Raw genomic sequence first — 27,485 nt, 5'->3', positions numbered from 1 at the left:
TATCTAAACTGTGTGGACAGTTAACGACACAGTTCACCTTCCTTTTCTCATCGAAATAGCTTTAACTAACCCACGCTTTTTGGGGTTAAAACCTGTCGCCTGACTCCTGCTGTCAAACACCTTTTAGTGAGTAAACTTGGTGACCTTTTAATAGAGGATGACCAAAAATATGAAAAGCAGGAGAGTAGAACGAAATGAGTTATTTGGAAATGTATCCTAGACGTGAAGAGATGATTAACCCAAATGACCGAGAATGAGGTGACTGACACATGAAGGTGTGATGATGTAATGAACAGAGTCAGGACAACACATGTTTTACTGTCATCTTCTCGATCTCAGCTTCTGATCTGAAGAAGCTCGAGAGAAGGTTATAGGGGAAACGCTTTCAGTAGTCAGGTTGGCTTTGTTTTGTTCAAAGCCTTTCACACGTGGAGCTGATGATTTCCAGCCGGGTCCTCCTTACCCGTATGACGTAGAGAGGGAGGGAGAGAGGGGGCAATGAAAAAGAAAGGTAAATAAACAAACAATCAGCCGTGGGCTTGTTCTGGCTCTCCTTCTCTGTTGCACCTCATTTGAAGCCTTATAAATCAGGCTTCCACCCGGAGACAGGGTGTTAGCAGGCCTCCCAGACAACACACATGTGCACATACTACACACCCAAGTCTGCTGCTCATTAAGCCGACTATCAGACCCTCAGCTGTGTATAGGTGCTGGTGTGGGTCAGGGGGGTATATGAGTACTACTGCTCAATACATTGCAGTATTCACCTGTGTGCCTTTGAGGACATGTTTTTGACTGAAGCTGGTCTTTGCGAGGACATTTTGACCCTGTGAGGACATTTTTGGCTGGTCCTCACAGCTCTAAGCTGAGTGTTTTAGGTTAAAAACTGGAAGCAGATCAGACAGTAGCTCTGCATGTAGAGAGTGAGGAATAGTTATTACTGAGTTTTATATATATATTTTTTTTTTTATTCCTCTCCCAGTCGACATTATATTGCTGTATTTCCTTCTGCATACCTGAAAACACATTAAAGGGAACGGATTTGCATCAACAGTCCATCACGAGCAAGCTCAGTTAACACATTTACATAAGCAATAGCCACAGTTTTATTTCAAACACATGGCCAAGGTGTTGATGAATTATTTTTAGTCAAGGCACTAACAGACATTGCTGTTCTAAAGCAGGCATGGTCCGTGAAGGGGGTAACTCACACCCTGGCTCAAAAGTAGCACAATGTTGCTGTTAACTCGACCATGCGTACACGCATTAGCCTAAAACAGTTACTGCACCCGCGCAAACAAGAACACGGCAGTTCTTCCACACCTCCAACCAGACCCTTTACATATATATTTACTCACCAAACTTGGCACCTGCACACCCACCCATGAAAATACACCTTCTGCACGCATCCAACCCATACGGCAAGAACACGACCATTCACACTTTACGAGCTGGCAGGGAAACACCCTATTATAGCATGCATCTAGAAAGGCAGCCAGTGAGAGAAGTTTGTGAGCATCTAAAAATGTCACTTGGTTCATTGGTTCTTCTCCATCACACCTTGATTTCCCGCAGCAGACATTTGACTGTGATTAGGAGTGCAGAGGAGTCATGCTGGAGGTCAGCGCTGAACTCAGGGCTGGGCCCGGGCTGATTGGGAGTTGTAATTAGAGGAGTTGTTCTGTCTCGGGCCTGTTCTCCCCAGAGGAATCACACAGGCTCAGTATCACATGCAGTGCTGAAGCGAAACTGGAGCTTCAACCCCAGCTTGACGGAGGGGGTTAACTTGGAAGCTTCAGCCGCGCCACCCCCAGATTCCCCAGCACAACCAAACCATACCACAGACACACATGTCAATGCAAAGATCGCACACACACATGCACTCAAAGTAGCCATGAGTTGACGGCAACATGTCTTCCATTTAAAATTTATGAATTCTCTGCTGTTTTGTAATTAATGTATAAAACAGAATATCTGGTCATTGTATTAACAGATAAGTGGAGAATGAGTTCCCGTTTCCCTCTTCAGTAAAACATAAATCTCTGTTGTTCTTTCCTGGTCTTCCCCTCCATTTTTGCTCCACAATAAGCCCCTCTTCTCCACCTCCACCTCCACCACCACCTCCTCCTCTTCCTCCTTCATCTTTATCTGCATCCTCCTTCATTCTCTGTGAAAGCGGGGTAATGTGAAACCTGCTCTTGCAGTCTCAGGGGGTTGTTGGGGTTACAAAAGGTGATCAATATGTGCCAGAGAAAGTCTTTAGACAAGTGAAAGAAGCCACAGTCGGTCTGCTCCCTCCTCCTTTCACCTCCTTTCCCTCTTCTAGTTGTCAGGACTGACAAGGTTAGGTGGCCCTAACACCCACTGACACGTTGCCTCTGTGTATCTTAAGGTTGACTGACATCAAACTCCTGGCATTGCCTTCTTAAACCGCGATGTGCCCGTTTCAAATGTTAACATTTTCACTACCTCACTTCTCCTTGGAAAATGTAATTTTAAGAAATATGAGTGATTTGGCAGGTGATGGCTAACCTGTTGTTTGTCATGAATATTTTTTCAACCCTGTTTTCTTTTTTCTAATGCAACCTGTCACTCTCCAACAGGTGGTGGACGACATGGGAAACGTCAAGTTTGCACTGGACACAGGCCCGGACGCCATCAGCAACAGCTGGCTCAAATACGTCCGCTGTGCCCCTTCATTTGAGGAGCAGAACCTCACCGCCTGTCACCTCACTGGAGACCAGGTGAGTGACGTGACTGAGATGTCCTGGCTGGGTTTGTGTGCTCCAGTTAAACTGAGACGAGGGCAATGTTGTCAAGCAGAGGTATATAGAGCTGATGTGGGTGGGTGAAGGCGGGGACGGCTGTTACTGCCTCCTCTCCACCGATGAGAGAGCCCACGCTCTCGTTGAGCCGTGTGAAAGTGTATGAGCGTTCTTGCGTTTGTTCGTGTGTAAGTGTTTACCATTGTGGCAGCAAAATGTGTGCACTGGTAATGACCAAGGAATGACTCTATTGTGTGTCTGTGGCTGGGCCAGTTGCCAGCACTGTTAGGAAAAGACCCATGTAAAGAGGTTGAAGAATAGCCCGACACTTCTGAGTGGCATAATAACCATTATCCAAAGGCATGGTCGTCTTCTTCTGTCTGTGGAGGCAGCAGCTTGCCTCCCCCCCCTCTCTAAAGACACACGGATAGGGCATCAGACGCTTTTGGAAAGTTTCCCAGCCAGTACCCATAAAACCCCAACTGCTTAACTAGGCTCTAACCCCAACCCCATGTGCCACAACTTAGTGCTGCAGTATATCACTTTATTTCTCTGTTTCTGTTTGTCCTGTCGAAACCTCTCTTTTTTTCCTTTTTTTTCTTTTTTAAAATGGTTAGAAAACATTTTTTTTTTATCTATGTTTATGACACATTCATTTACATATAATGTACATTAGAAGTCCTACCCTAGACAGGTTGATGGAATAAAATGAGATTCCTATGGACAAACACAATAAAAAAAAGCAATCATATATATATACATATACATATATTTATATGATTGATTGATATATATTTCCAAACACACACACACAGTACTGTGTAAAAGCAAAATGAGTTTAACTCATACAGCATGTGCATGTAACGCGGGAGCATGTCTTCAATAAACTCGGCCTTTTTCACAGCAGATATTTTTCAACATGAAATAACAGGACGAACGCACATTTTACGTTCCACTCCAGGTTTATGAGAGTCAGGGTCGTGCTATTATTCAGATGTAAAATATTTGACACTTTAACCTGAAGAAGCTGTAGAATGTGTTATTTTAAGACGTAGTTATACTATAATGGTCATTATAGCATTTGCTAAAAAACACATACTCTAAGACTTTTGCACAACACTGTAACATGAGAAGTGTAGTACGACAGTAAACCAAACGCACCGATGTAACTTGCCTGTGTGTTTCCACATTCCTGTCACTCCACTTGTATTTGTTGCCTAATCCCTGCCAACATGGCTCTTTCTCCCTCCTGTCTTGGTCTCTAGCTGCCTGTTCCTCACTGTCTTTGTCTTCCCTCTCTGTCTTCGTGTGTCTCGATCTGCCACCTGTCACTCTGTCACACAGAGGGGACAGTCTAGTGTTGTCTGTTTAAGCTTCAGACATTAAGCCTGACCGATAGAGAGAGAGGGGCTCGGACCCAGTGAGAGCGTGAGCACACACACACACACACACACACACACACACACACACACACAGGGGCCTCTGAGATTGACAAGCACCAATTGGCTGGCAACACCAACCCACTTAATCCTTTTAAGATTTTCACATCAGTGCCCCCTGCCACTGCCACACAATATCAAAGAAAGAATCAGGGCACCGGTGAAAAGTGTGGAGAATTATCACACACAGAAAAAGCCACGTGCAGCATTGCTTTTTCATGTTTTTTGTGGTCGCTTGTACGCGTAGCGCACGTCTTTGCTTTTGTTTGCCTTGCCATTTGCTCGGTGTAGTGGCTCACAGGTATGACCCTATCATTTATTTACAAACACCACACATACACACACACACACACATACAGCCACTCAGTGGTGAAAATGTATAATTTAAGGGACTATTCAGTGATTTTTCTTTTTTGTTTTTTTATTGTGTTGGCATGCACAATGCATGAGTTTATGGAAATATGTGCACACGGGGGGAAAATTCAAATGCGTGGAGAAAACCTTTTTAAAAAGAAAAAACGCAAGTGGATCATTTATTTGTTTATTTGTCCGTCATTAATGATGTACGAAGAACACGTGTATGTATGATCATGCATCATTTAGATATATATGGCCACGCACTAATTTGGTATGTGTTTCATGTGCATCAGGTGCAAAGAGTGTGAGTGTGTGAGAAGGAGAAATATGTAATAGTGTTTTTTTTTTTATCAGACAACAGCCATGTTGATTGCTGTTCCTCTCAATCAGTCATCTGTTTGACTGTTTCAACACAGCTCTGCTGGTTGCAGTTTCATCCTATAATGCTATGTTAATTATTGCATGGCTGAGCAACACAAGGCGAACGCTCACTTTACCCTGTGTTTTTTGTTCGAGTCACTTTACCACAATAAAATGGCTCCTGTTCATTAAGAAGCACGAATGCCAACAATCAGGCTAAACTGTGTGTAAGCGAGCGCATTCAGTGGTTCTAAGGCCTTTAGTTGCATTTTAGTGAAGGAAATGACTGAGAGAGGGTGGGTGTGTGGGTAGGTGGGTGTGGGTGGGTGAAACATGGGGTTTTGAAGAGAAGATGAACCTTGTCCACCTTCTTGTCAGTCCTTCATCCTCTTTTGTGTTTTGGAGTGGAGCCCTTTCAAACAGTGTTTGATCTGCCCCAATCTACCCGACTGATCCATCAATAAACAGACACTGGTGTGTGTGTGTGTGTGTGTTTGTGTGTGTGTGTGCGTGCGTGTGTGTATGAAGTCACTGTGGGGGATTATTGCTGGCCCTACGGCTGGCATTGATCGATGAGGCATCTGTCCCCTAAACACTAGACAGAGATGGGAAGGCGTCAAGACACATCTCAGTGTGCTGGCCTTACTGTAGAACACACACACACACACACACACACACACACACACACACACACACACACACACACACACACACACACACACACACACACAATCAAAGGTGTGTGTTTGCAAAAATTGTAAACTGGCTTTATTCATTAAAAAATAAAAAAAATGAGTGAAATATGAATCTAATCACAAGATGAGGGAAAATGTGTCATTAATAATAACAAGCAATTCCATAAAATGATCTTGTATTTAATTATTAAATATATATTAGTGTTATTTATTCAGTACAAAATATTCAGTCATTTATTATTATTATTATTATTATTATTATTATTATTATTTATCCTTTATTTATCCATTTAGCCCATTGAGATACAATATCTCAAGAACTTCCAGGACCATATTCATGACATGTTTAGCACTAAATTTAATTATTTTCATATTAAATTAATTTGGTGGGGGTAAGGTAAAAAATAAAAATAAAAAACATTAATAATTAGGGTAGACATATAAAGGTTTACATTAGACTATTTCATTTTTCACAAAATATATTAAAGATACTTTAAAAAAAAAATATATAATAATAATACAATTCCAAACATTTTGTTCTGTCAAAGTGGAAGAAACATTTCCAACGAAAAGTTCAGTCAGTTCATTGATGAGGGTCATTTTCTCTTATCTATATACATCCTCACAGTGCGCGTGCATGAACGCCTCCGTGCTGTAACCGTGAGTTCAAGTCTGTCGGGATGTCTTATCCATTATTTACATCAATAATAGATTTATCAAGCGGTCAAAGCGGCCACTGGGATCGGAGACGCGGGGAGGGGTCTGCGCCGCAGATCCCTCAATCCTTTTGGCTGGAGATAAGACGAGGAGGAGTGGCCGACGGGTAACCGAGGGAGCACCGAGGGGCATTAGGGAATCACTAATGAGAGAGAGAGAGAGAGAGAGAGAGAGAGAGAGAGAGAGAGAGAGAGAGAGAGTCTGACAGAGAGAGAGACAGAAAGAGAGCGAGAGAGGAGAGAGAGAGAGACTCATCATCACCATCAAAGACGCTCTCACTTGACTAGATTAGAGAGAAGCGCAGCAGAGGAGCGCCAGCCTTCATCCAGACGCACGGAGCGATAGCCAAGTGTCCGCAGCGCGCAGGCTTCTCCGCGACCTTTCTCCTCCTCCACCACCTCCTCCACCACCTCCTCCTCCTCCTCCTCATTTCCCCGGCCCTGTGCGCCCCAGCGCCGCGCTCCTTCCCGGTAGATCTACTATGGGTTGTGTCGCCAACTCCTCCGGGACTGAAGTGCTCCTGCAGCTGGAGGCTCTCCGCAGCGCCGCGCAACTTTCTCAACTCTTCCGTCTCACGGAGAAAAGAAAGGTCAGGTCGAAAAAGTGTAGAGAGGCTGTCCGAATGTGTGTGTGTGTGTGTGTGTGTGGCCTGTAACTGTTGCTAGCAATATTGATAATAATTAGTAACAGTAATGGAAACTATAATAAGAATTGTTTTACCCTGCATGGTCGTGGTGTCATCCTAAGATCACTAAGTCTTGGAAGTTGTTTTCATCAGCCTTTTCCTGAGTGTGTGTGTGTGTGTGTGTGTTTGTGTGTGCCGGTGACAAAGTTGGATTAGTGCAGAGCGCCCCCATGTGTTCAGGGAGCGTTTTTTTTTTTCTACATGCACATTTTTATGTCCTTTGCGCTGCGGTTTATTTTGACGCTGCAATAATTTTCTCCTTTTATGTTAATGGTGACACTGTTCGATTAATGTGTCCGTGTGTGTATGGTCGTGCGTGTGTGTGTGTATGCGTGTGTGTTTTGGATGTCGTTGCTGTATTATGGGCCTTCACGGCACAGAATGGCCCGTATTTGGCCACAAATGAATTCTTCTTGTCTTTGTTTTTACTTTTTTTTTTTTTTTTTTTTTTTAATAAATCCAAGAATAATTAAATAATTAATGCTCGATCACACTGTGTGTGTGACTTCATCAAAATGTTTTCTGAAAATAAAATCCCGATCTGCCGCAGCAGTACAAGAAACAAAAAAAACAACAGCTGTTTGTTGTTATTTTCACTGACCCTTTTTTACAGCATTATTTTTCTGCATGTGCTATGATAAATGTTATTTTTGTATGTGATTTATTTCAAAATAACACAGAAACTGACTTTATTTTATTTATTTACTTTTTGGGTTCTTAATGGGGTGAATTATTTGGGTGTTTTATGTTTGATTAATTTTATTTTATTTATGTATTTATTTTTATAACACTTGCGTAAATGTGATGTATTTAAATAACCTCTGAGAGCTCGACTTTTTCATTTGAGCTGTGCAAATAAATAGTAAAATAGTGTGGACGTAATATCAGAGGACATATGATCCTCTATAACTCGGGTTAATATAGTTTAGTTAAAGTCGTTTTATTTGCTTAGTACCAACCATATTAATATGCTAATATTATCAATTCCAACATAAGGTCCTCCCTTTAACTGCAATAATAAATGTAAGAGGCCAGACTTATTAATTCCACCTTGACCTTAAGTTAACGTCTCTCTCTCCCTCTCTCTCTGCAGATTTATTATAAAGCTGTGCGGGACATTGATGCAGGGGAGGAGCTTTTAGTGTATATGAAGGACGGCATTTTCCCAGAGGGATCCATGGCACCAAACCTACAAGGTAAGATTAATGCGCGTCATTAGCGCACATTTTAAACAAACTCCAAGCTGCATCGTGGGCTGCTCCAAACCCCGTTAATGTGACGAGGGGAAACACATGCATGCACACACACACACACACACACACACACACACACACACACACACACACACACACACACACACACATATAAGAATCCCGCAATTATTATTATTTTCTTTTCCCCCCAAAAAATGTGAATTATTCGAATCATAAATGTCCAGTATTAAAGGAACAAATCCCGCACCAAAGCGTCAGGCTGAAGGCCGCTGTGCAGGGTCCAGTCATTTAAACCAGACCTGCCATTGCTGACATGGTGCTATAATAATAAGCCTCTTTGCCCAAAACGCAATTTTAGTGCTTAATCTGGCTCTTATTGTATTCCGTAACGGGTTTTTTAATAGACCAAATATACCGAAGTATTAGAATGCAAAAAAGAAAACACTTGTGGCATTTAAAAATGAGTGGTTTGAATTGCGTAAATAATGTTGAAACTCTCTTGTTATTTTAGTTAAATTCTTTTTGTCAGTGCACTTTGACCTGCACTGTCACACTCAGACTGATTATGATGCCAAAGAGAATCGGATCAACGCAAAAGAAAAATAATAATAATGATCGACGAATAATGATGATGACGCAAAATTAACGACACGTGCTTAAGATGCGTCAGTCGTCTAACAACATTAATTAATGTTGACGATTTTAAAATGTGTTTATATTGGCTTATATGTGTGTTTATATAAATATATATATATATATATATATATATGTGTGTGTGTGTACATATACATTATATATATGTATATATATATCATATACTTAAGAGGTTATTTAAAAGAAAAAAATGTGACGATGTGACATTTAATGTCTGTGTATTTTGTCATGGATTGTTTTGCGGTTATAACTGTTAAATGCGCAGGAGGATCGCACATGTGCTCAGAGCTGGCCGCAAATAGTCTCACATTTCAGAGCGCGTCACATTTGTAGTCTCTCTGTGTGTGTGTGTGTGTGTGTGTGTGTGTGTGTGTGTGTGTGTGTGTGTGTGTGTGTGTGTGTGTGTGTGTGTGTGTGTGTGTGTGTGTGTGTGTGTGTGTGTGTGTTGTAACCGGACTCACGCTCCCTGCATGGCTTTCATCTGTGTCTCCATATATGTCAGACTGAATATGTTCAATATTTTATCTCATCATAATCGGACTGGGACAGCTGCTCAATGTCGAGCTGCGTTGGCTTTTCTTTCCAAGTTCACTTGTGCATAAAAAAGGCTCATCGTTCTGCTGCAGCTCTTTAGACATCTTGGACTTACTGTGGCTACGTAGACTGTTGTCAGGCAACCGATGGAAAAATAATCCTACTGTTCTTCCTCGTCAAGGAAGGAGATCAGGGTGTTGTGCAGGTTACGCACACTTCTCAAATCAGTAAGCAAACGCAAAACTGAACTAGATTATGGATCAACAACAATGTGGTTTTTGTAGGTATGTCAAAGATGGAGCAGACCTTTTGAATGATTTGTTCATTTCCTCTGTGAGTGGAGAGAGTTACTTCACCTGCAGTGAGTGCGTGTGTTCGTGGTACAGATGGATGAAGGAGGCAAAAAAACATGTTCCTACTGCCGTTTGAAGATGTTTGTGAAGGAGTGAGAAGGGGAAACAGAAAGAGGAGAGGTCACAGAGAGCTGTCCTCTTACTGTAGGGATCAAAGTCTCTGTTTTGTCTGTGTGTTTGTGTAAATTTGAGCGAAAGATAACGAGAGAGAGACAAAGGTAGTGTAGCAGGGCTGAGTGGGAGCTTGGCAGTGCAGTCTTGCTCTCAGTGTCTGGCTTATCAGAGAAGGAATTTGAAGTAGAGGACTTGAGGAGTCCCCCGAGACCTCACCCATGCTCCCAGATTAGCTGCTAAACTGCACATAATTGTGCTTCCCTTCGTCTCCCAGAGAGCTATTAGTCTCCCCTTTATAACCCCCCACCCTTCCACCCCGTCCTAACCCAACCTCTCAGGCCAGACTTACTGAGAAAAAAAAAACACACACACACACAGGCACGCTGATGCACATGCAAAGTCCCCTCCATTTACGCGTATCCTCACTGAAAACACGTCTCGCATGCACGAGTATCCACTCGGAGGATTTCTCAACAGCCCTGTTTCAGTTGCAAAAAGGGACTTTACAAGCTACGTTTGTGATGCTGACAGAGAAAAAGTACCAGAGTGTTAAAACGTGTTGCGCTTCGCATCAACTCATAGGCCGCTCTCACAGAAAAAGACTCACTCTTTGTGAGACGTTTGCACACTGGTGTCAAGAGTGAGCCAGTTAGTTTAGCATTTGAGCTCGGTGTAATGGGCCATTGACCGAGAGGTCATTTATCCTTTTCCCCAAGGTTAGACACATCGATGTTGCTACACTAATGCCCTTTTAATGTGTCCAAGACGTTCCAGCTGGATAAACGGTCACACAGAGTAGAAAACAGGTGAGCAATGCACTGTAAGTCCTTTTGGATAAACCCATTTAGTACAGCTTGAAATGATGGATGGCTGTGTGTGGTGTGTTGGGACACCTAGACAGGTCAGCTCAAGTGTTGGCTGCGTTGTCAGGGAAGGTTTGGGCAGGTTGATGCTGAAATCACCATGGGGTTGGCGCCACCATGCCCCTGCTTACCTCTGTTCCGTGTGGCTCATTCTGTTTGGAATATGCTCACATAAACACATGGACACTTAAACACACAGTCACGCCTCTGCACAAAGACACTCCGCTGGGCTTTCCCCTGATATGTTGAACTTGGCATCTCACTCAGGAACTGGCTATTGAAAAAGCTGGCCTGAGTTTTATGCGTTTGACCTTGGTGGTGAGAAGTATTGTAAAGGTTATCAACATGGAAGGGGAAGACCTGCCCCTATTGTTTCCCCTGTGTGCTATTACACCAACAGTCTCCAGCAAATACTTGCCTTAACAAGCAATTAGCTGTGTTAATGAAGGCTACGTTTCACTGCTAATTGATTTCCATTTTATGTGAATGTCAATTACAGGATTGTTCCTTGAATGAGAGTCTATTTAGCTGTAACTAACGCAGAGATAGGTAGTACACGTTTGCTCCTGTTAAGAACTATCGACAGATTGTATATACAGTTTGTTCTTTATCTTCAGGAGGTACGTAAATGTCAAGGATAGATACGCTGTGCACAGCCAGGTTGTTATTGTCCGGACTCCAAAAGGATGTAGTCATTTGTGTTTGCTTACATTAAAATCCAGCGTTTTCCACCTACAAATATATACAAAATAGTGTGTTTCAGGATAAGGAAGGAGGAAGTTGGAGTTGAATTGAAGATGTTGGGTTGTTTGATATTGAATCCGTGCCATTCTAGAAGAAAATAGCCTTTAAATGAAACAAATGTTAACCTGGGAAAACATAGTTTTGACAATTTGAATGAATAATATTTTTTAATTAAAAAAATAAAAAAATGATAATAATTAAATGGAAATTAAAGGTGCATTATGTAATAAATCTAATGCAACTGGCCATAAAATCCTCCTAATATGTCACAGAGACTCAGGAATAATGTTCATATAACAAACTGAACTCACCAACAACAACAGTACAGACAATATATTTACATTAAAAAAACATTTTGCAGACTGCAAATCTTGTTTTGGCATGTGGCGCCACCTACCGCCGTCTACCAATCATTGCAATCAGTAGAGTCTCGGCTGCTGAGCAACCACGGGTTGCCAGTTACGTCAGAAAACAAAAACTGAAAGACCTTGGTATTTTGAATTTGAATGTAGTAACCGTTTTTGGCCACATTCTTACATATGGCACCTTTAAGTATTTCAGTGAATTGTGTGATGGCTAAACACATCTGTGTGTGCATGTGTGTGTGTAGACGAGCAGATGTACCGCTGTGAAGACTGCGATGAGCTCTTCTCCTCGACGCTTGACCTACGGCGGCACCAGAAGTATTCATGCACCAGCGCGGGCTCCATCTTTGACTCACTGAGAGAGGATTTCAAACAGGAGCGCGAGGACAGCGACGAGCCCGTCCACGAGTGTAAAGACTGTGAGAAGATCTTCCCAAATGAGTACAGGTATATAAACGCATGTAATGACAGTTTTTTTAAATTTAGCAATTCCATGTATCCTACAAGGACGTTACTGATCAACTTGTCCTCTCTTCATCAAGTCTGGGCCAACATATGATAGTCCATACAGAAGAGAGGGAATACAAGTGTGACCAGTGTCCGAAAGCCTTTAACTGGAAGTCCAACCTCATCCGTCACCAGATGTCACATGACAGCGGCAAGCGCTTTGAGTGTGAAAACTGTGATAAGGTACAGCATACCCGGCACGTAAGTTGGGCACAGGACACACAAAAGCTGTATCTGCTTCAGAAATTCTGCTGTTTTTTTTCCGTTAATGTTTTGATTCATAGTTTTGACTCGACATAGATTCTGTCATTCTAAAACAACAGTGTACTACAGACTACATGTATTTTTTATACTATATACTCCTTTCAAATTCCAGGTGTTCACAGATCCCAGCAACCTCCAGCGTCACATCCGCTCCCAGCACGTGGGGGCACGTGCTCACACGTGTCCTGAGTGTGGCAAGACATTTGCCACCTCGTCAGGTCTCAAGCAGCATAAGCACATCCACAGCAGTGTCAAACCCTTTATCTGTAAGTTAGAGAATTGGAAGTTAATATTGCTTTTATTTCTCTTTTCTTTTTACCCCATCTCCCTCTGCATGATCCACTCGTCTCTTTCTTTTCTGTTTTACAGCAAGTGATATGCTTTTCTGAACCAAGCACACATGCCTGATTATGTGATTTGACCCATTCACATGTGCTCTTGTATTAAACAAAGTGTTTTGCATGTATTTTATGTTCATAATTATGGTTTGGACCACTTAACAATAATAAAAATAGCAAATATTAATTATTTGACTCATAATTATGAACATGAGAATGTTCATAATTGTGTGTTTAAGGTCATTAAATTGTATGATCTACATGGATTTAGTCATTTGTCAAAAAAAAAACATTTTTATATATTGTCAAAAAGGAATATTTAAGCTCTTTTGATTTGCAGAATAATTGTTTGGTCTCTTCTACTGAAGCCTCAGTTTTAAAGCAATTTCATCTGTTTCCATTCTGATATATGTGTTGAAGTTGATTTGGTGTTCACAGTTAGAGACAGTGTTAAAATGGGTTTAACCAGGCCCTGATGGGCTGTGTCGTTTTGTTCCCCCAGGCGAGGTGTGCCACAAATCCTACACCCAGTTCTCCAACCTCTGCCGCCACAAGCGCATGCATGCTGACTGCCGCACTCAGATCAAGTGTAAGGACTGTGGGCAATTGTTCAGCACTACCTCCTCCCTTAACAAGCACCGCCGCTTCTGTGAGGGCAAAAATCATTATGGGTCCCCTGGAGGGATGTTCAACCCTGGCATCCCCATGAGCTCCAGCCCAATCCTGGCAAAGGCAAAGTCCCTTCATCCTCACCTTCCAGGTCTAAACCAGTCAGGTTTGGGATTCGCAGACTACTTTCCCTCCCGACCTCACCATCACACTGGCTTACCCTTCTCCCCAGGACCCCACGGCTTCCCATCCCTCCCACATGGTTTCCCAGGTATCTTTCCACCATCACTGTATCCGCGACCACCTTTATTGCCGGCTAGTCCATTGATAAAGAGCCCACTGGGAAGCAGCAGTCAAGAGGTGAAGCTGCCTCGGAGTCCCCTAGATGCACCTCCAATGTCCTTGGTTAGCTCAACAAACAGCAATGGAGGTATGAGTATGAGTCAGGGAGAAGAGAAGGAGAAAGAGAACAAACTGGATTTGTCATCTAGCGGAGAAGTCAAGGCAAAATCTAAGATGGTAGACATGTCTGACGGCAGTGACCTTGAAGACGTTAATACCACAAGTGGGACAGATTTGGACACCACCACTGGTACTGCTTCAGGTGATGGGTCTGACCTCGAGAGCGACGGCGACAGTGAACGCGAGAGAAGTGGTAAAAGACGAAAACCATCTGGAGCCATGTTAAGTCAAGAAGGCCACCAGTTAGAAGACACAACCAGTGCTTTGATATCAGCTGTGTCTAGTTCTGGAAACCTCGCAATTAATCGTCCATTTTTCTCTTCGGCACCATCCCAACACTCCTTCTTCCCTCCCCCTGACGAACAAGCCCTCCCTCCCTCCACTACACATGCTAATGCAGTCACCACAGATTCCATCAAAGCCATTGCTTCTATTGCTGAGAAATATTTTGGTCCAGGTTTGATTGGTCTTCATCAGGAGAAGAAGATGGGTCCATTGCCCTACAATTCCATGTTTCCTTTCCAGTTCCTACCTAACTTCCACAACCCCCTATATCCCTTCAGCGCTGATCGAGGTGCCCTCAACCCTAGTATGTTCTTTAAGGCAGAGCCAAAATCACCTCACGAACATCTTCACAAGATAGTTTCTGGGGCTCCTGGCACTCCTGTCTCCACAGCGGAGTCACCTTTTGATCTCACCACGAAATCCAAGGAGACCAAGTCATCTCTTCCTATCCCATCAAACCCCTCACACCCCAACAGTAGCACTGGGAGCAGTAGTGGACCTTTAGCAAAATCAAGTAGTGAGGAGCAACCTTTAGACCTCAGCATTGGCAGGCGGAGCCGAGGCGGTCATAACGGTGTGGCAGGTGAGCCACAGAATCGAAAGAACCACATCTATGGAGTTGGGAAAGGGGCCTTCATCAAGGATGAATCCCCAGCTGGTTTCCCACACCCCCACTCCCAGTCATTGCACCATTCCTCCATCTCGCAGCACCAGCAGCCCCAGGCACAGCCACATCAGCAACATCAACCACCACCCCTACATTATGCCAAGCCCTCAGCATTCTTCATGGACCCCATATACAGGTATTTCAGCCCCGATTAGATCAGAAACAACTATTACCAATTAAATAACATCTAAATCGATTCATGTCGACACATTGAAGAAGGTAGTGGTAGTGTTGGTTAGTGTGTTGTTGGAGGCTTTAGATAAACCTGACCTTGGTACGTAACCCTCTGCCTTGTTGTTGGTCCAGCAGGGTGGAGAAGAGGAAGCTACTTGACCCTGTCGGAGCTCTGAAAGAAAAGTTCCTCAGGCCGTCACCGACACTCTTCCATCCACAGGTAGGCGTTCAACACACACACAATGCAAAGCTGGAAGGGCACTTTGTGCAATCTTAGTCAGAAACCATAAGTGGTTGAACAAAAACTACAGCAAGGGAATACCAAACAGAGGAACTGACCTCCAGGTATTACATACAAGCTTATTATTCCCAGATGCTATCAACTATTATGTTCATACCATGTATTATGTGAAAATTCCTGACTCCTGCCTCCCACGCTGCAATAACCTGAATTGATAGGGCCCTATGCACCATCATTCCACAGTGTTGATGTTATTTTCTCAAGGGTTCTGTATGATTTCTTCCTTTGTTTATCAGATGGCGCCTGTGTACCTCGTCATTTCTACCTTTTTCAGAAGACAGTCTGTTATTGCAGCCCCTTTGATAATCAGTCACATTGTTCGACTGTCCCTGGACCCTCCCGTCCTCTACAAATCTTGATTGCAAGGAGTGATAGTATTAATAAAAGAAAGAATAATAACAATTTGATTCGTAACAAATTGCCTCTCCTGGCCATGCTAAACTTAGTTGTGGCATTGTTTCATGTTCTCTGAGCCCACAGGCCAGCTAATAACTCAAACCCCTCCAAGTTTTTTTTCTCTGTGGCTGGCTGGCTGGCTAGATAATAGCAGCGTGTCCATCAAGGACATCCTGTGTTTGTGTCCAGGAGAATGGGGGGCTCTCGTTGGGGAAGCGGTTTAATCTGACCTGGAAATCTGTGTCCTCAATCAACTGTGACTTTGCAATACACACATTTGGTGCATTTACAGACAGATACATGCACACATTGCATTTGCATATTTTTTAGCTCAAAGTACATAATAGTAGTGGTACAAGTACTTGTTAACTGTATATACCATTTTAACCTGGAAATTGAGACACACAGGTTTTTTTAAATTCTTGAAACCTCACAGTGTTGATAAATCAAAGTGATCAATATGTATGCGAAGTTCTCACAGGCTCACATGGAAATACCTTTCATATCGGACCGTCTCAGCTCTGATTCCCCCAGTGATCTAAACACAATGCTACATCTAAATCAGTCTCATGATGAAATCACCCGCTCCACCCGTTCTCAGACTGCGTATAAACACGTCGAGACGGAGTGTCTATCCCTGTCTCTCCCGTCCCGTATTCACTTAAAAAGGAAGGATGTAAGCTGTTTTTGGCAAATAAACTTCTACATAACTGGACGCCTTTGTTCACAAGCTTCGAGGGGAAGCACCTATCAGTTGGGGGTATTGCAAACTATATTGTACAGGTCCAATCACAGCTCTTGAATGGCTCATTTAGCCAGTTTGCCAGTCTGCAACAGTAGCTTGGGCAGAGGAGGCTAAGACGGGGGGGGGGAGAACAAAGCAGTGGTTGAAGATGGAAGTGAGTGTGCATGGAGGGGGGGGGGGGGGGTTCGGGCACTGGAGAAATGGTACTTGAGAGCGATTGTGAAGGTGTTACAGGTCATGGAGGTGACTCGCCTTTGGAACAAACGACAAGGCTAACCACTGATATACTGCTTCCTCAAAGCTTCCGTTCTCTGTCTCTTTCCCTCGCTCCCTGTTTTCTTCTGACATTGTCTTTTTGTGTTCAGTGCTTTTTTTTTTTTCTGTTTGAACACACGGTCTCTCTCTCTCTCTCTCTCTCACACACACACACCCACACACACACACACACAAACACACACACACACACACACACACACACACACACACACATACGTATAGCTGGTGTGATTAAAGGCACAGTGTGTCAAATTTAGGTGAAATTATTTCAATTAGGCAGAAATGTAAGATATTTTGATTATACTACATTTTTCGTATGTTTTCATTACTCCTGAATTAGCCTTTTTTTTGTCAAGAACTGTGTCAGCTCTATGTTGGCCACCTTTTTGGACTACTATTATTTTTTATTTTATTTTTTTTAACAATCGCCCATGATAGACCTGTTTTGAGTTTTGATGCATGGGTTCTCCAGCCCACTTGAAAGGGAGGGGTGAGGTGAGGTTGCTAAATGTTAAAATTCACATACTGTCGTCAATACGGATTTAAAATGACACCCTTAACACAGTCATAGTTCTAATAAACTGGGGTTGAATGACATGCGTGTACCTTTAAAATTTAATAATGTCTTTAATATCATCAAAACATTTGAACATACTTTACTCTCTTTTTTTTTGTGCAGATGTCAGCCATGGAGACGATGACGGAGAAACTGGAGAGCTTTGGCGCGTTGAAACTTGACGCACCGCCCAATTCACTGCAACATTCATCTCATCCACTGTTCAACTTCCGCTCGCCGCCACCTTCTCTCTCAGACGCCATCCTCCGCAAGGGCAAGGAGCGCTACGCTTGCAGGTTCGTGTCACTGGCAGCCGGTCACTAATTTAACAACTCTTTACAGTATGAAGCTCATCTTTCTACTCCTCCCTTTCAGGTACTGTGGGAAAATCTTCCCTCGTTCAGCAAACCTCACCAGGCACTTGCGGACACACACAGGGGAGCAACCCTACAGGTAACGTGTTTTATTCTTTTATTCTATTTTTTTTATTATTATTATTCTACTTCATTCACAGACGATGCATGTCCTTCTGTCTGCCTGTTTGACTTTTTGTACACTGCTGTCACTTTTTCTGTGGGACTTTTTTTTGTTGTTGTTTTCAGTTTTGTTTTTCAAAATATGCAATCGTTTCTCTCACTTGGGAAAATTAGGCATGTACCTGTACAATCTGTGAGATTTGTATTAGATATCATATTAGACCTGAGCAATCCTATAGTAGATTTCCTTAATATAATATAATCTTATTCATTAAGTTGTGCTTGGTAGCTGACCATTAATTCACGCAGCTATTCCTGGTCTAATTTTACTTATAGGAAGTCATTTTAGTATGTTTGTGTATATATGTGACTGTACAGAGTCAGTGCATCTTTTCAAATAATTGAAATGACAATTTTGCAATTTGTAAAAATGTCTAAATATGCTCTTTCTTTATAAAAACACACAATGTTTTTTTCAAATGATATGTGCCTGAAGGAGTTTCTGGCTCACCCCAAGTTATGGATCATGAAATTGCTGTGAACGCTTCTTTCTTCAATTGTTGGGGGGAAAAAAACACAGTCATTGCTCTCTGTGCCACTCTGATTCAATTTTTACCCTCATCCATTTCTTTCGTTCTCTTTCGGCAGGTGTAAATACTGTGACCGCTCGTTCAGCATCTCGTCCAATCTTCAACGTCACGTCCGCAACATCCATAACAAGGAGAAACCCTTCAAGTGTCACCTGTGCAACCGCTGCTTTGGTCAGCAAACCAACCTTGACCGCCATCTCAAAAAGCATGAGCACGAAAACATTCCTGGTCAGTTTGCAACGTGTGTGACTCTGTGTGTTTCTCTGCGAGGCTTTGGAAGCTGAACTGCACTGTAATATGAACGAAACACAGCCTTTTTATTTCCTTTGCAGAAGTGCGTCCCATGAGAGGGAGGAAAAGGAATTTTGACCTGGGATTGACAATTTTGTTAACATTTCTAAAATTTAAAATGACACCGTTGTGAAACAAGCCATTGCAATCTGAGCAGTAAACCACTGTGATATCACCAACATGCAAACTGAATTTATAAAAACAAAAAAAAAACAAGGGATGCCATTGTTTTAAATGAGTATGTTAATGAGATGCAATTTATGAATAAGTTCCTCATGGCAGAGAGACCAGATGTGTCCTGATGTGTCCTAAATTTGTAAACTGAATACCAAATTCTGAATTAAACTGAATAATGCATCTGCTAAAACCATTTATTGTAAATTGCTGGAGACTGGCTCCTGCTAGCAAAATAGTATTTTTAATATGCACTTTCATTGAAAATGTTATATGCTGCAGTATCCCCAATTTATGGACATACATATATTTTGGGAATTACACGTCCTCCATCCTAAAATAATCCCAAGAGCAATGTCAGGAAATCCACAACAGTGAAAACAAATGTAAAAACAAAATGAAGGGAAAAATATTTTTTCTAAACCTATAAATGTTACCTTAATATGAGGTCAAAAGTAAGGTTTGACTTTGACTGCACACAGCGGCCAACAGAGGAAGACTGTGGTTAAGCTGGGCACCTTTGTGTGTGTGTGTGTGTGTGTGCGCCTGCATATTCAGCACGGTGCTGCCAGTAAACAGCCATGTCTGATCAGTTCAGACTGAATGGGAGGAGAGGGCCCAGTGTTACATGAGCAAGACAACAGGGGGAAATTTAGCAGCACAGCACTTAATCATTTAAGTCAAACATGTTTAGGGGGTCCCACGGTTGGTGTAGTGGTTAGCGCTCCCGCCTTTGCATCAAGAAAACCTGGGATCTCGGGTTCGGGCCCAGGTTGGAACAGCTTCGAGCACAAGGGCCTTTTCTCCAAGGAGTTTGTGCCCTAGAGAGTGTGAGGTTGTTTGTCTCTATATGTGACCCTGCGATGGACTGGCGAACTGTCCAGGGTGTACCCCGCCTATCGCCCTATGTCAGCTGAGATAGGCACAGCACCTCCTGCGACCCTCCGGTGGAGGATAAAGCGGTAGATAATGGATGGTTTAGGAGGAAAAAAGGAGGACTTCACTTCTCTTTTTCAAGGATATAGCTTGTACTACTCCTCCTCCAGAAACTATATATAAAAAAAATAGGTGTAGGTTTTGGCATAGAGGAATTTTAAGCCACGTGTGTATCTGTTGCAGACTCCTTTATATTTCTAGGATTTAGACGGATGCAAAAATAAAATGGTACAAATATACAAAAGTATTCCTGTCATAACATAACAAGCCTTGCCCTTATGTCTTAACCTTTGTCTTCCATAAAAGAAAAAACATTTTCTTTAACCAAAAGAACGAAAAAACAGTGCCTTAGATATTATATTAAAATATGAATAATGTATGTGCAAAATAACTCTCAGGATATTTTGCGTGTCTCTTTTACTCATCGGTTATTCATGTCTGACGATCATCAAACTAATCATCCTCCTGTGTTTGGATGTGTGTGTGTGTGTGTGTGTGTGTGTGGCTGGTGTGCTTGTGTCTATGTGTCTATGTGTGTGCATGTGCATGCTTTCCCCAACAGTGAGCCAACAGTCCGGGATGCTTTCCAACCTAGGAACCACGATCTCCTCGCCAAACTCGGAGCCAGACAATCATGCACTTTTAGACGAGAAGGAGGACTCGTACTTCTCAGAAATCCGCAACTTTATTTCCAACAGTGAGATGAACCAGGCCTCCAGCTCCATGGATAAGAGGTAACACAAAACATGTTTGCACAAACCACATTTGTATTAAGATTTCTGCAAAGCTCTTCAGTGATTACATTTGATTCAGGAGGCTACTCCTCTACGCTTCATGCCAAGCTCTAATTCTTACCCAGACCTCATCCTAAATCTAATCTCAATCCAAACTCTGACGAGGGCAGTCAAATGACTTCACTTTGTCGAGCTGTCAGATGACATTTAGTCTCAACAGGTACTGATGTGCAGAAAAACACAGCTCTTAAACAGCTGTGGTCACACATCTGTAGCTTCTTCCATCCCCATGTAGCTCAGCCGATGCTATTCCTGAGTGTACAGTGCTCTCTAGTGGACTGAAGATGCCTGGCAGTGGTGGCCAACTCCAAAATTCAAGTTCCATTTTACACGTTAGCAGCATAGTCTCATTTAGTTAAATACAGTTGACTAAGGCATCTCTTACAGAAATGTAAAAATTAATTTTCATTTTCCTTTTAATCTATTAATAAAGTATAGTAAAAACAAGAATAATAATAGCGAAACTATTTTTTTCCTTAAAAACACTAATGAGAAAATTGCATCTGTGTCCAGAAAGAAGAGGAATTATTGAATCCAGAACTGGACGGGATGGCCTCTGTGACTCAAGTTTCATTTTTTTTCGTAGGATCTTGGGGACAAAACATGTCTTTCAAAAACAAACAACAAAAATAAGTTAATTTTAAGATGCACACTGAATAATTCCGAGCACAAGATCATTTCCAACTTCCCGTTTTGAGCACACTACCTGGTGACGGCAGTATGAGTCCAGCATCGCCAATCATATCTGAAACTTTATATATACGTTGATACCTGGTGACTGCTGCTCTAGTCGATAAGCTGTTTTTCTAGAAACTGGAAACTGTAACTAAATGGTGGGTGAAAATGAGGGTGAAATGTGTTTTTTCTCTCTCAGTCAGTTTGCCCTCTTTTCTTGACTCTACTCTTCATTTTTCTCTCCTTCGTGATGTGAATTCCTTTCTGGTAGTCTCACTGTCTGTCTGTCTCTTCCTCCATCACCCACCCCCTCCCTCTTGTCAACACGCATTACAGCCAGCAGACCCAGTGGCAATTAAGCCCCTCTGCCATCTGGGATCAATACTGAGTCTCATCCACAACAAACTGGCCTGACATTTTAATATCTGTAATTCAGCCTAAGTGTTATGCTTTCTGTCCTCCCACCAGACAGCCCACTGTTTATTCTCCCTCTGAGTGACTGAAGTCAAACACCAAACGCAAACACACATTCATGGCTGACTATCTGTAATTGCCCTTAACGGCCCTCACAATGTAGTTTCTGCTCCTTTTTTTTCAACTTCACAGCCAGTCAAAATAAAAGTCAGTGGTAGCGCTGCGTTTTACATAGAAAAAAAAAAAAAAACTTTGTCTGACTATAGTTTCCAAGCTGAGGCAGCTCTTCTGGACAAAGAGTTGTGGATCTTAGGTGCACATGAACATTTCCATCGCTGTAGTGTCGAAGGACAAAACATTATCTGTCTTCTCAGGTCATAATTAGGGCTGGAATGATGACCCCAAGCTCTATAGTTTGTATGACTCTAAAGTTGGAGCTGTTGGGGCTTCAGTGGTTGGCAGTTTGGACCCTGAGGGGGACTTGGGTTGAGGCATTTATCTAGGAGATCCACTGATGATGGAGCTCTTCCCCCTTCCATTGGCTGTACCCATACTCCAAGCCCGCTAACACAAACACCCAGCTGACGTGTTTAGACTAAGTGACAAAACCCAGGGCCCCCATGTCAGAGCTTCACTTTTCTCCCTGTACACAGGCAGGGACTTTTTCCCCGCCAACCAGCTCTGCAATTTGATTATAGTGATATTTAATCTAGATTGAAAGAGGAGAACACCTCCCCCCTCTCAAAAAAAAAAGTCTCCCTACTTGCATTTACCCACCCACTGTGTGTGACCCAATCCTGTCCCTGCGTACCCCGTCCCAGAGGTAATCCTGTCCGATTTGATAAATGTCCACTGTGATGCAAAAAAAATGGAGGGGGTAAATTTGGCGTCCCAAAGGAAATGATATCATGAGCCATGACATCGTGGTCTGGGGGTGATGGAGGGGGAGTCAGGGTGCTGGCTGGAAAATGTACATATGGCAGGTCATAATGGCGGCGTGCTGATAGCCTGTTTGCAGATCAGCCATCGTCTTCTCTCAGTCACACAAAGTATGTTCCACCATTACGGACCAGGGAGGAACCAGACTGGAGCAGGCCATCTCCTGCTCCGCTCCCGACGAGCCCAGCCAATTAATCATGTGCAGCCATTTGAAAAGTTCTCGGCAAACAGTGTCAGCACCCATGTTGTTTGGGCGGACGCTAGAGTTGAACTGTTCATGCCGTCAACAGATTATTTATGTTTCTCTCTCTCTCTTTGCCCACGATGAGTCATGTCCTTAGCTGGTCAGGAAATGGTAATAGCCTTCCAGCCCTGGACTGAATCCAGAGCACAAACAAAGAAAACAACATCTTTTCACTTTGAAATTGTGGTTCTGTGACAAAACGAGCGCTCAGCGTTTGCATTATGCAGGCAGAGATGTTATCGTCTGCACTGTAGTTGTTCTATGCGTCTATTGCATATTAATGCGCTTATTGATTGACTCAAAGACTCGCATTCACTTTGTCTAGAACAGGGGTGTCAAACTCATTTTCACTGAGGGGCCACATCAGCATAATGGTTACACTCAAAGGGCCAGATGTAACTGTCATACAGAATAAATATAACTAAATATAATGTAAAATAAAGGTAACTACTCCGTAACATGTTGCTAAATAACTTTCTGTGTTTATTCATATTCAGGTCACACAATTGCCGTGCATTGTGGGAAATGTAGTTTACGGTCAACGCACGCCTTAAAGCAGCATAGACCTATTTTAACACAGATTTTTAAGACCAATTAATCCCTCGCGTGCCACATAAAATGATGTGGTGGACCACATCTGGCCCCCGGGCCTCGAGTTTGACTCCTGTGGTCTAGAAGGTGCTGTTGTTGTTGTTTTTTCACTTTTACTGTTTTAAAGGAGACGAGAGATTTTTCTTCATCAGCGAACCTAACATGAATCCTGAGAGATATTTTCAGGCAGAAAGATGATTTCACTATACTGCTAGCCAAATACTAAACTAAAACTAGTGGTCAAAATGAGCATCACAACAACAAATCCTAATAAAAATATTAATTTGCTTCTTTTTTCTTTTCCCCCCTCTTTTTAACGTGTATACAGCGGCTATATGAAATGTGCAATATAGAGTATCTTGTATCCTTTTTTCCCAGCACAACCTGCAGACAGTCTTTATTTTCACCAACTATATAAACACACCTGAGCAAAAAGCCCTCAAAAGCCTGTTTTTATGAACAAAAATATGGTTGATCTCGTGACAATTACACAATTATCGCTACTCCTTTTTTAAAAAAAATAAAATGAATAAATAATAAAAAAAAAATATGCGATCTACAATTAATGATAACTTTTACTCAACAACACATAAAAAGACTATTATTCCCACTGTAATTCACTTTTTTTTTTAGGGCGCACCTGTGGCACTGATCTGTGCTGTGTGAGCACTAAGGGTTAAGTGGTCACCGAAGTTAACACACTGTGATTTTGATCCCTCTGTAGGTCCGATCATGCTGAGGAAGAACGTCCACCAAACCACAGTTTGTCCAACTCCAAGCTCGGGCTCCAGGTGCTGGAGGAAGAGGAGGAGGAAGTGGAGGGTGACGATGAGGAGGAGGAGGAAGGCAGTCTGACAGAGAAGTCTCACGACGAGGCGCCCGAGTCCCCGTCTCCTGTCACCACAGGAGTGTACGAAGAGGAGGAGGAAGAGGAAGAGATGGAGACGGCTCCATTGGCGATGAGCTATGAACACACTCGCAGGTAATTTTCTTCGAAAGGACACGGGAATCCATAAACGTGAATGTGTTTCAGAGACAATATACCAGCTTCTGTGTGTTACCCATGCAAATGTAGAAACAGCACTACGATCTAAGGACAGAGATAGAAATGGATGGAACAGTTAGATTCCCCTCACAGAAATATTTCAGTTTCTCCTCGACTCCTCTCTCCTTTTCCTTCTCCCCTTACCTGTCTATCCCTTTATTATTAACCTAACCTCTCCTTTTCTCTCAATCGTTTCTTTTACCTACATTCCTTTAACTCTCATTCCATTAACTCTCTGCCCATGCCATTTCTACACTTATACATCCATCCATCTGTTTTTCATCCGTCCACCAACACACCACCCAATTTGCTATATTTCTGCCATCCATCCATCACTCGACGTGCAGGTGTTTAGAAGAGGAGGGCTCTCTCTTGGACCTGGAGTTTCCCAAGAGCCTGGATGGGCTACGTAAAGCAGCCAGTGAGGAGCAACCCTTTGACGTTAAAGACATATTTAACACTTCACTAGAGTCGGAGGCATTGAAAGAGACATTGTACAGGCAGGCTAAAACCCAGGTATGTGGCCCAGTTTGGGATTTCCACACAGTCATGACCTGAGTTCATATGAGGGACAAAATGAATCGTGTAAACACAGAGATGAGGCATAAGATGGGTGGTTGGTGAATCCTAACCCATGAAGGTGCACCTTGTCTTGACCCTCTTTCATCTTTTGCCTCTTTTTACCTTTTAACATCTTCCCTGTGAACTGCTCCTTGTCGTTTCTATAATTATACATATATTAAATAATTGTCAAATTAAATATCACTTTGTTAAAATTTAGTTTTAACAAAGAATAGCTTGACACATTCTTGTGAATTAGTGGTTTACCTGATCTGATCATCTTCTTGCAGTTGAATGCAAAGCAACTTTCTGCTATTGATAATAATACATTATTAAAGGTGACATAGACCAGAAGCTCCAATTAAGGTTGGGTGTGTATCTGCGTCATTAACTTATTTATGAAGCCCTAAAGTTTCATAACAGTTAAGCCACTGCTGAGAATGCAGGATGTATTGTTTTCCCGAGTTATCTGAAGCAGATCTGAAAAGTGCTTGCTAGTGACGTCACAAGCAGGTCCCTCCACTTCTCTGAACAGCAGCTCTTAATCCGGAGCTGCGTCAACTGCTCGTTCTGTTGCTGCTGTAGAAACCAGCACTAAACACTTCATAAGCTGCTAAACATCCTCTTAAGGCACCAAACTCAGTCTGAAACAGAGTGTCTGTGAGGAGAGATGAAGATCGGCTCGTTTGCAGCGACAAGGAGGTTTTTGAACATAAAAACGAGTAAATGTTTGTAAGTAGACCTCCATAACTCACATATATGTGAGATAGGACCACTCTATGTCACCTTTAATATTATTTGTATTTGTTCCGTGCACTATGGAGTGTTTTCTTATTAAATCTGTCGCTGAAGATTCCCTCAACATACCTTCATTCATTCATTCAACAAGCACCAGCTTCTCAAAACACAACTAAGACCTGCTAGATGTCGGTACATGCTGCATGCTTTTTTGGCTCACTGACGGTGGGCCACAAATGTGACATTTTTCAATATTTGATCCCACTAAAAGTCTGCTACACAGCGTTTGAAAAAGCGTTTGGAAATAATGAACCTTGACGTTTTCTCATCCCCTCTCTTTGCCTGTAGGCTTATGCAATGATGCTGTCTCTCTCGGAGAACAACCCTTTGCACGCGCCCTCCCAGAACTCTCTGGACGCTTGGCTGAGCATGGGAGGTGGACCGTCCGAGACAAGCAGCTATCACCCACTCAACCACATCTAGGCGAGGAAGAGAAGAGGTGGGAGCGAGAGTAGGTGGGACAAAAGTTTCGTAAAATGGACAGAAACGAGATTGAGTGGACACGGAGTCCCGGAGAATTCAATGTCACACACATTCAAGAGGGGGAGAGTGTGTAAATGTGCTTGTGTGTGTGTGTGTGTGTGTGTGTGTGTGTGTGTGTGTGTGTGTGTGTGTGTGTGTGCTCGTCTGTGTAAGAGAGAAAAAGATAGAGGCTCTCCCGAGGTGATGGTCTCACAAGAATCTGTCAAAGCGAAAGCACTGCTAAGCTCCTGTCGATGTGAAGGACACGATGACTGCTTCTCAACCTCATTGACACTCTGCATCACTCTGATCCTCCCCAAGTCCACAAGGCTCACTCCACTCCACAGAGGCCCAGCGTGAGGCTCTTTTAAAGACACTTAATGACTCGTATGTCTCTAAAGTCTGTGCACACCACCTTCTACAAGCACTGCAGCATCAGCACTGCATTAGCACTGCTAGTCCACAGGGTGATGCTGTTTTGCCGGGAACATAGTGAGCGCGTGCACTACTGTCTCCAGGTTTCCCCCACCAATCATGGGCAACACGTTCACTGATCTTGTTTCAGTTGTCAGTGCAGAATTAACAGCAGCACCACACTTAATGTTACTTGAGCAAATGACAGTTCCATTAGACTGTTTTTTTTTTCTTTTTCTAAATGATTAAATGGAGAATGATGTTCAATGTTCAAATGTGCACAGCAACTGGTGATTTTAATGAACTATCGGGGACACTAGCCATTGTAATTGGTTACCCAATTTGATCATGCTGAATATGAATTTAAATCACACTCAAAAATTGAGTAAGTCTCTCTCTGCTTGTTAATTTCATTGTCATTTGTTAATTTTATTTACTTACTTTCCTCTTAGATACCACAGTATTGTTTCTTTGTAGGCACTACAGTGCTAAATTGTTAATATAATTATTTTTAGAGGAGGACCAAAATTGTATGATATTGTCATATGATGTACAAAATAACCTAGATGTTCATAGCAAGATTGGTATGTGCCAAAAAAAAAAAAAAATAACCCATAGAAAATGTTTTGTTCTCTGACAATC

The 27,485-nt window shown here is 42.6% G+C and overlaps 1 protein-coding gene across 1 annotated transcript in view; it reads left to right on the top strand.

The window, feature by feature from the left end:
* The window catches only part of prdm16 (PR domain containing 16), a gene marked incomplete at both ends in the record, with an annotated part of 178,802 nt that extends 152,412 nt beyond the window's left edge, over positions 1-26,390 (top strand). Inside the window, 14 exons of the mRNA XM_083894563.1 lie at positions 2,604-2,744; positions 8,112-8,214; positions 12,105-12,306; positions 12,402-12,549; positions 12,743-12,896; positions 13,471-15,127; positions 15,298-15,385; positions 17,563-17,735; positions 17,815-17,892; positions 18,564-18,733; positions 20,469-20,640; positions 24,288-24,545; positions 24,956-25,124; positions 26,256-26,390. Coding sequence (XP_083750689.1) covers positions 2,604-2,744; positions 8,112-8,214; positions 12,105-12,306; positions 12,402-12,549; positions 12,743-12,896; positions 13,471-15,127; positions 15,298-15,385; positions 17,563-17,735; positions 17,815-17,892; positions 18,564-18,733; positions 20,469-20,640; positions 24,288-24,545; positions 24,956-25,124; positions 26,256-26,390 — 3,648 coding nt within the window. The remainder of the gene's footprint in view (positions 1-2,603; positions 2,745-8,111; positions 8,215-12,104; positions 12,307-12,401; positions 12,550-12,742; positions 12,897-13,470; positions 15,128-15,297; positions 15,386-17,562; positions 17,736-17,814; positions 17,893-18,563; positions 18,734-20,468; positions 20,641-24,287; positions 24,546-24,955; positions 25,125-26,255) is intronic.
* Between the last annotated feature and the right edge of the window lie 1,095 nt (positions 26,391-27,485).

This window comes from Microchirus variegatus (assembly GCF_963457635.1).
Source record: "Microchirus variegatus genome assembly, chromosome: 9".
Classification (NCBI taxonomy): domain Eukaryota; kingdom Metazoa; phylum Chordata; class Actinopteri; order Pleuronectiformes; family Soleidae; genus Microchirus; species Microchirus variegatus.
This window is presented reverse-complemented; position numbering and strand designations above follow the sequence as displayed.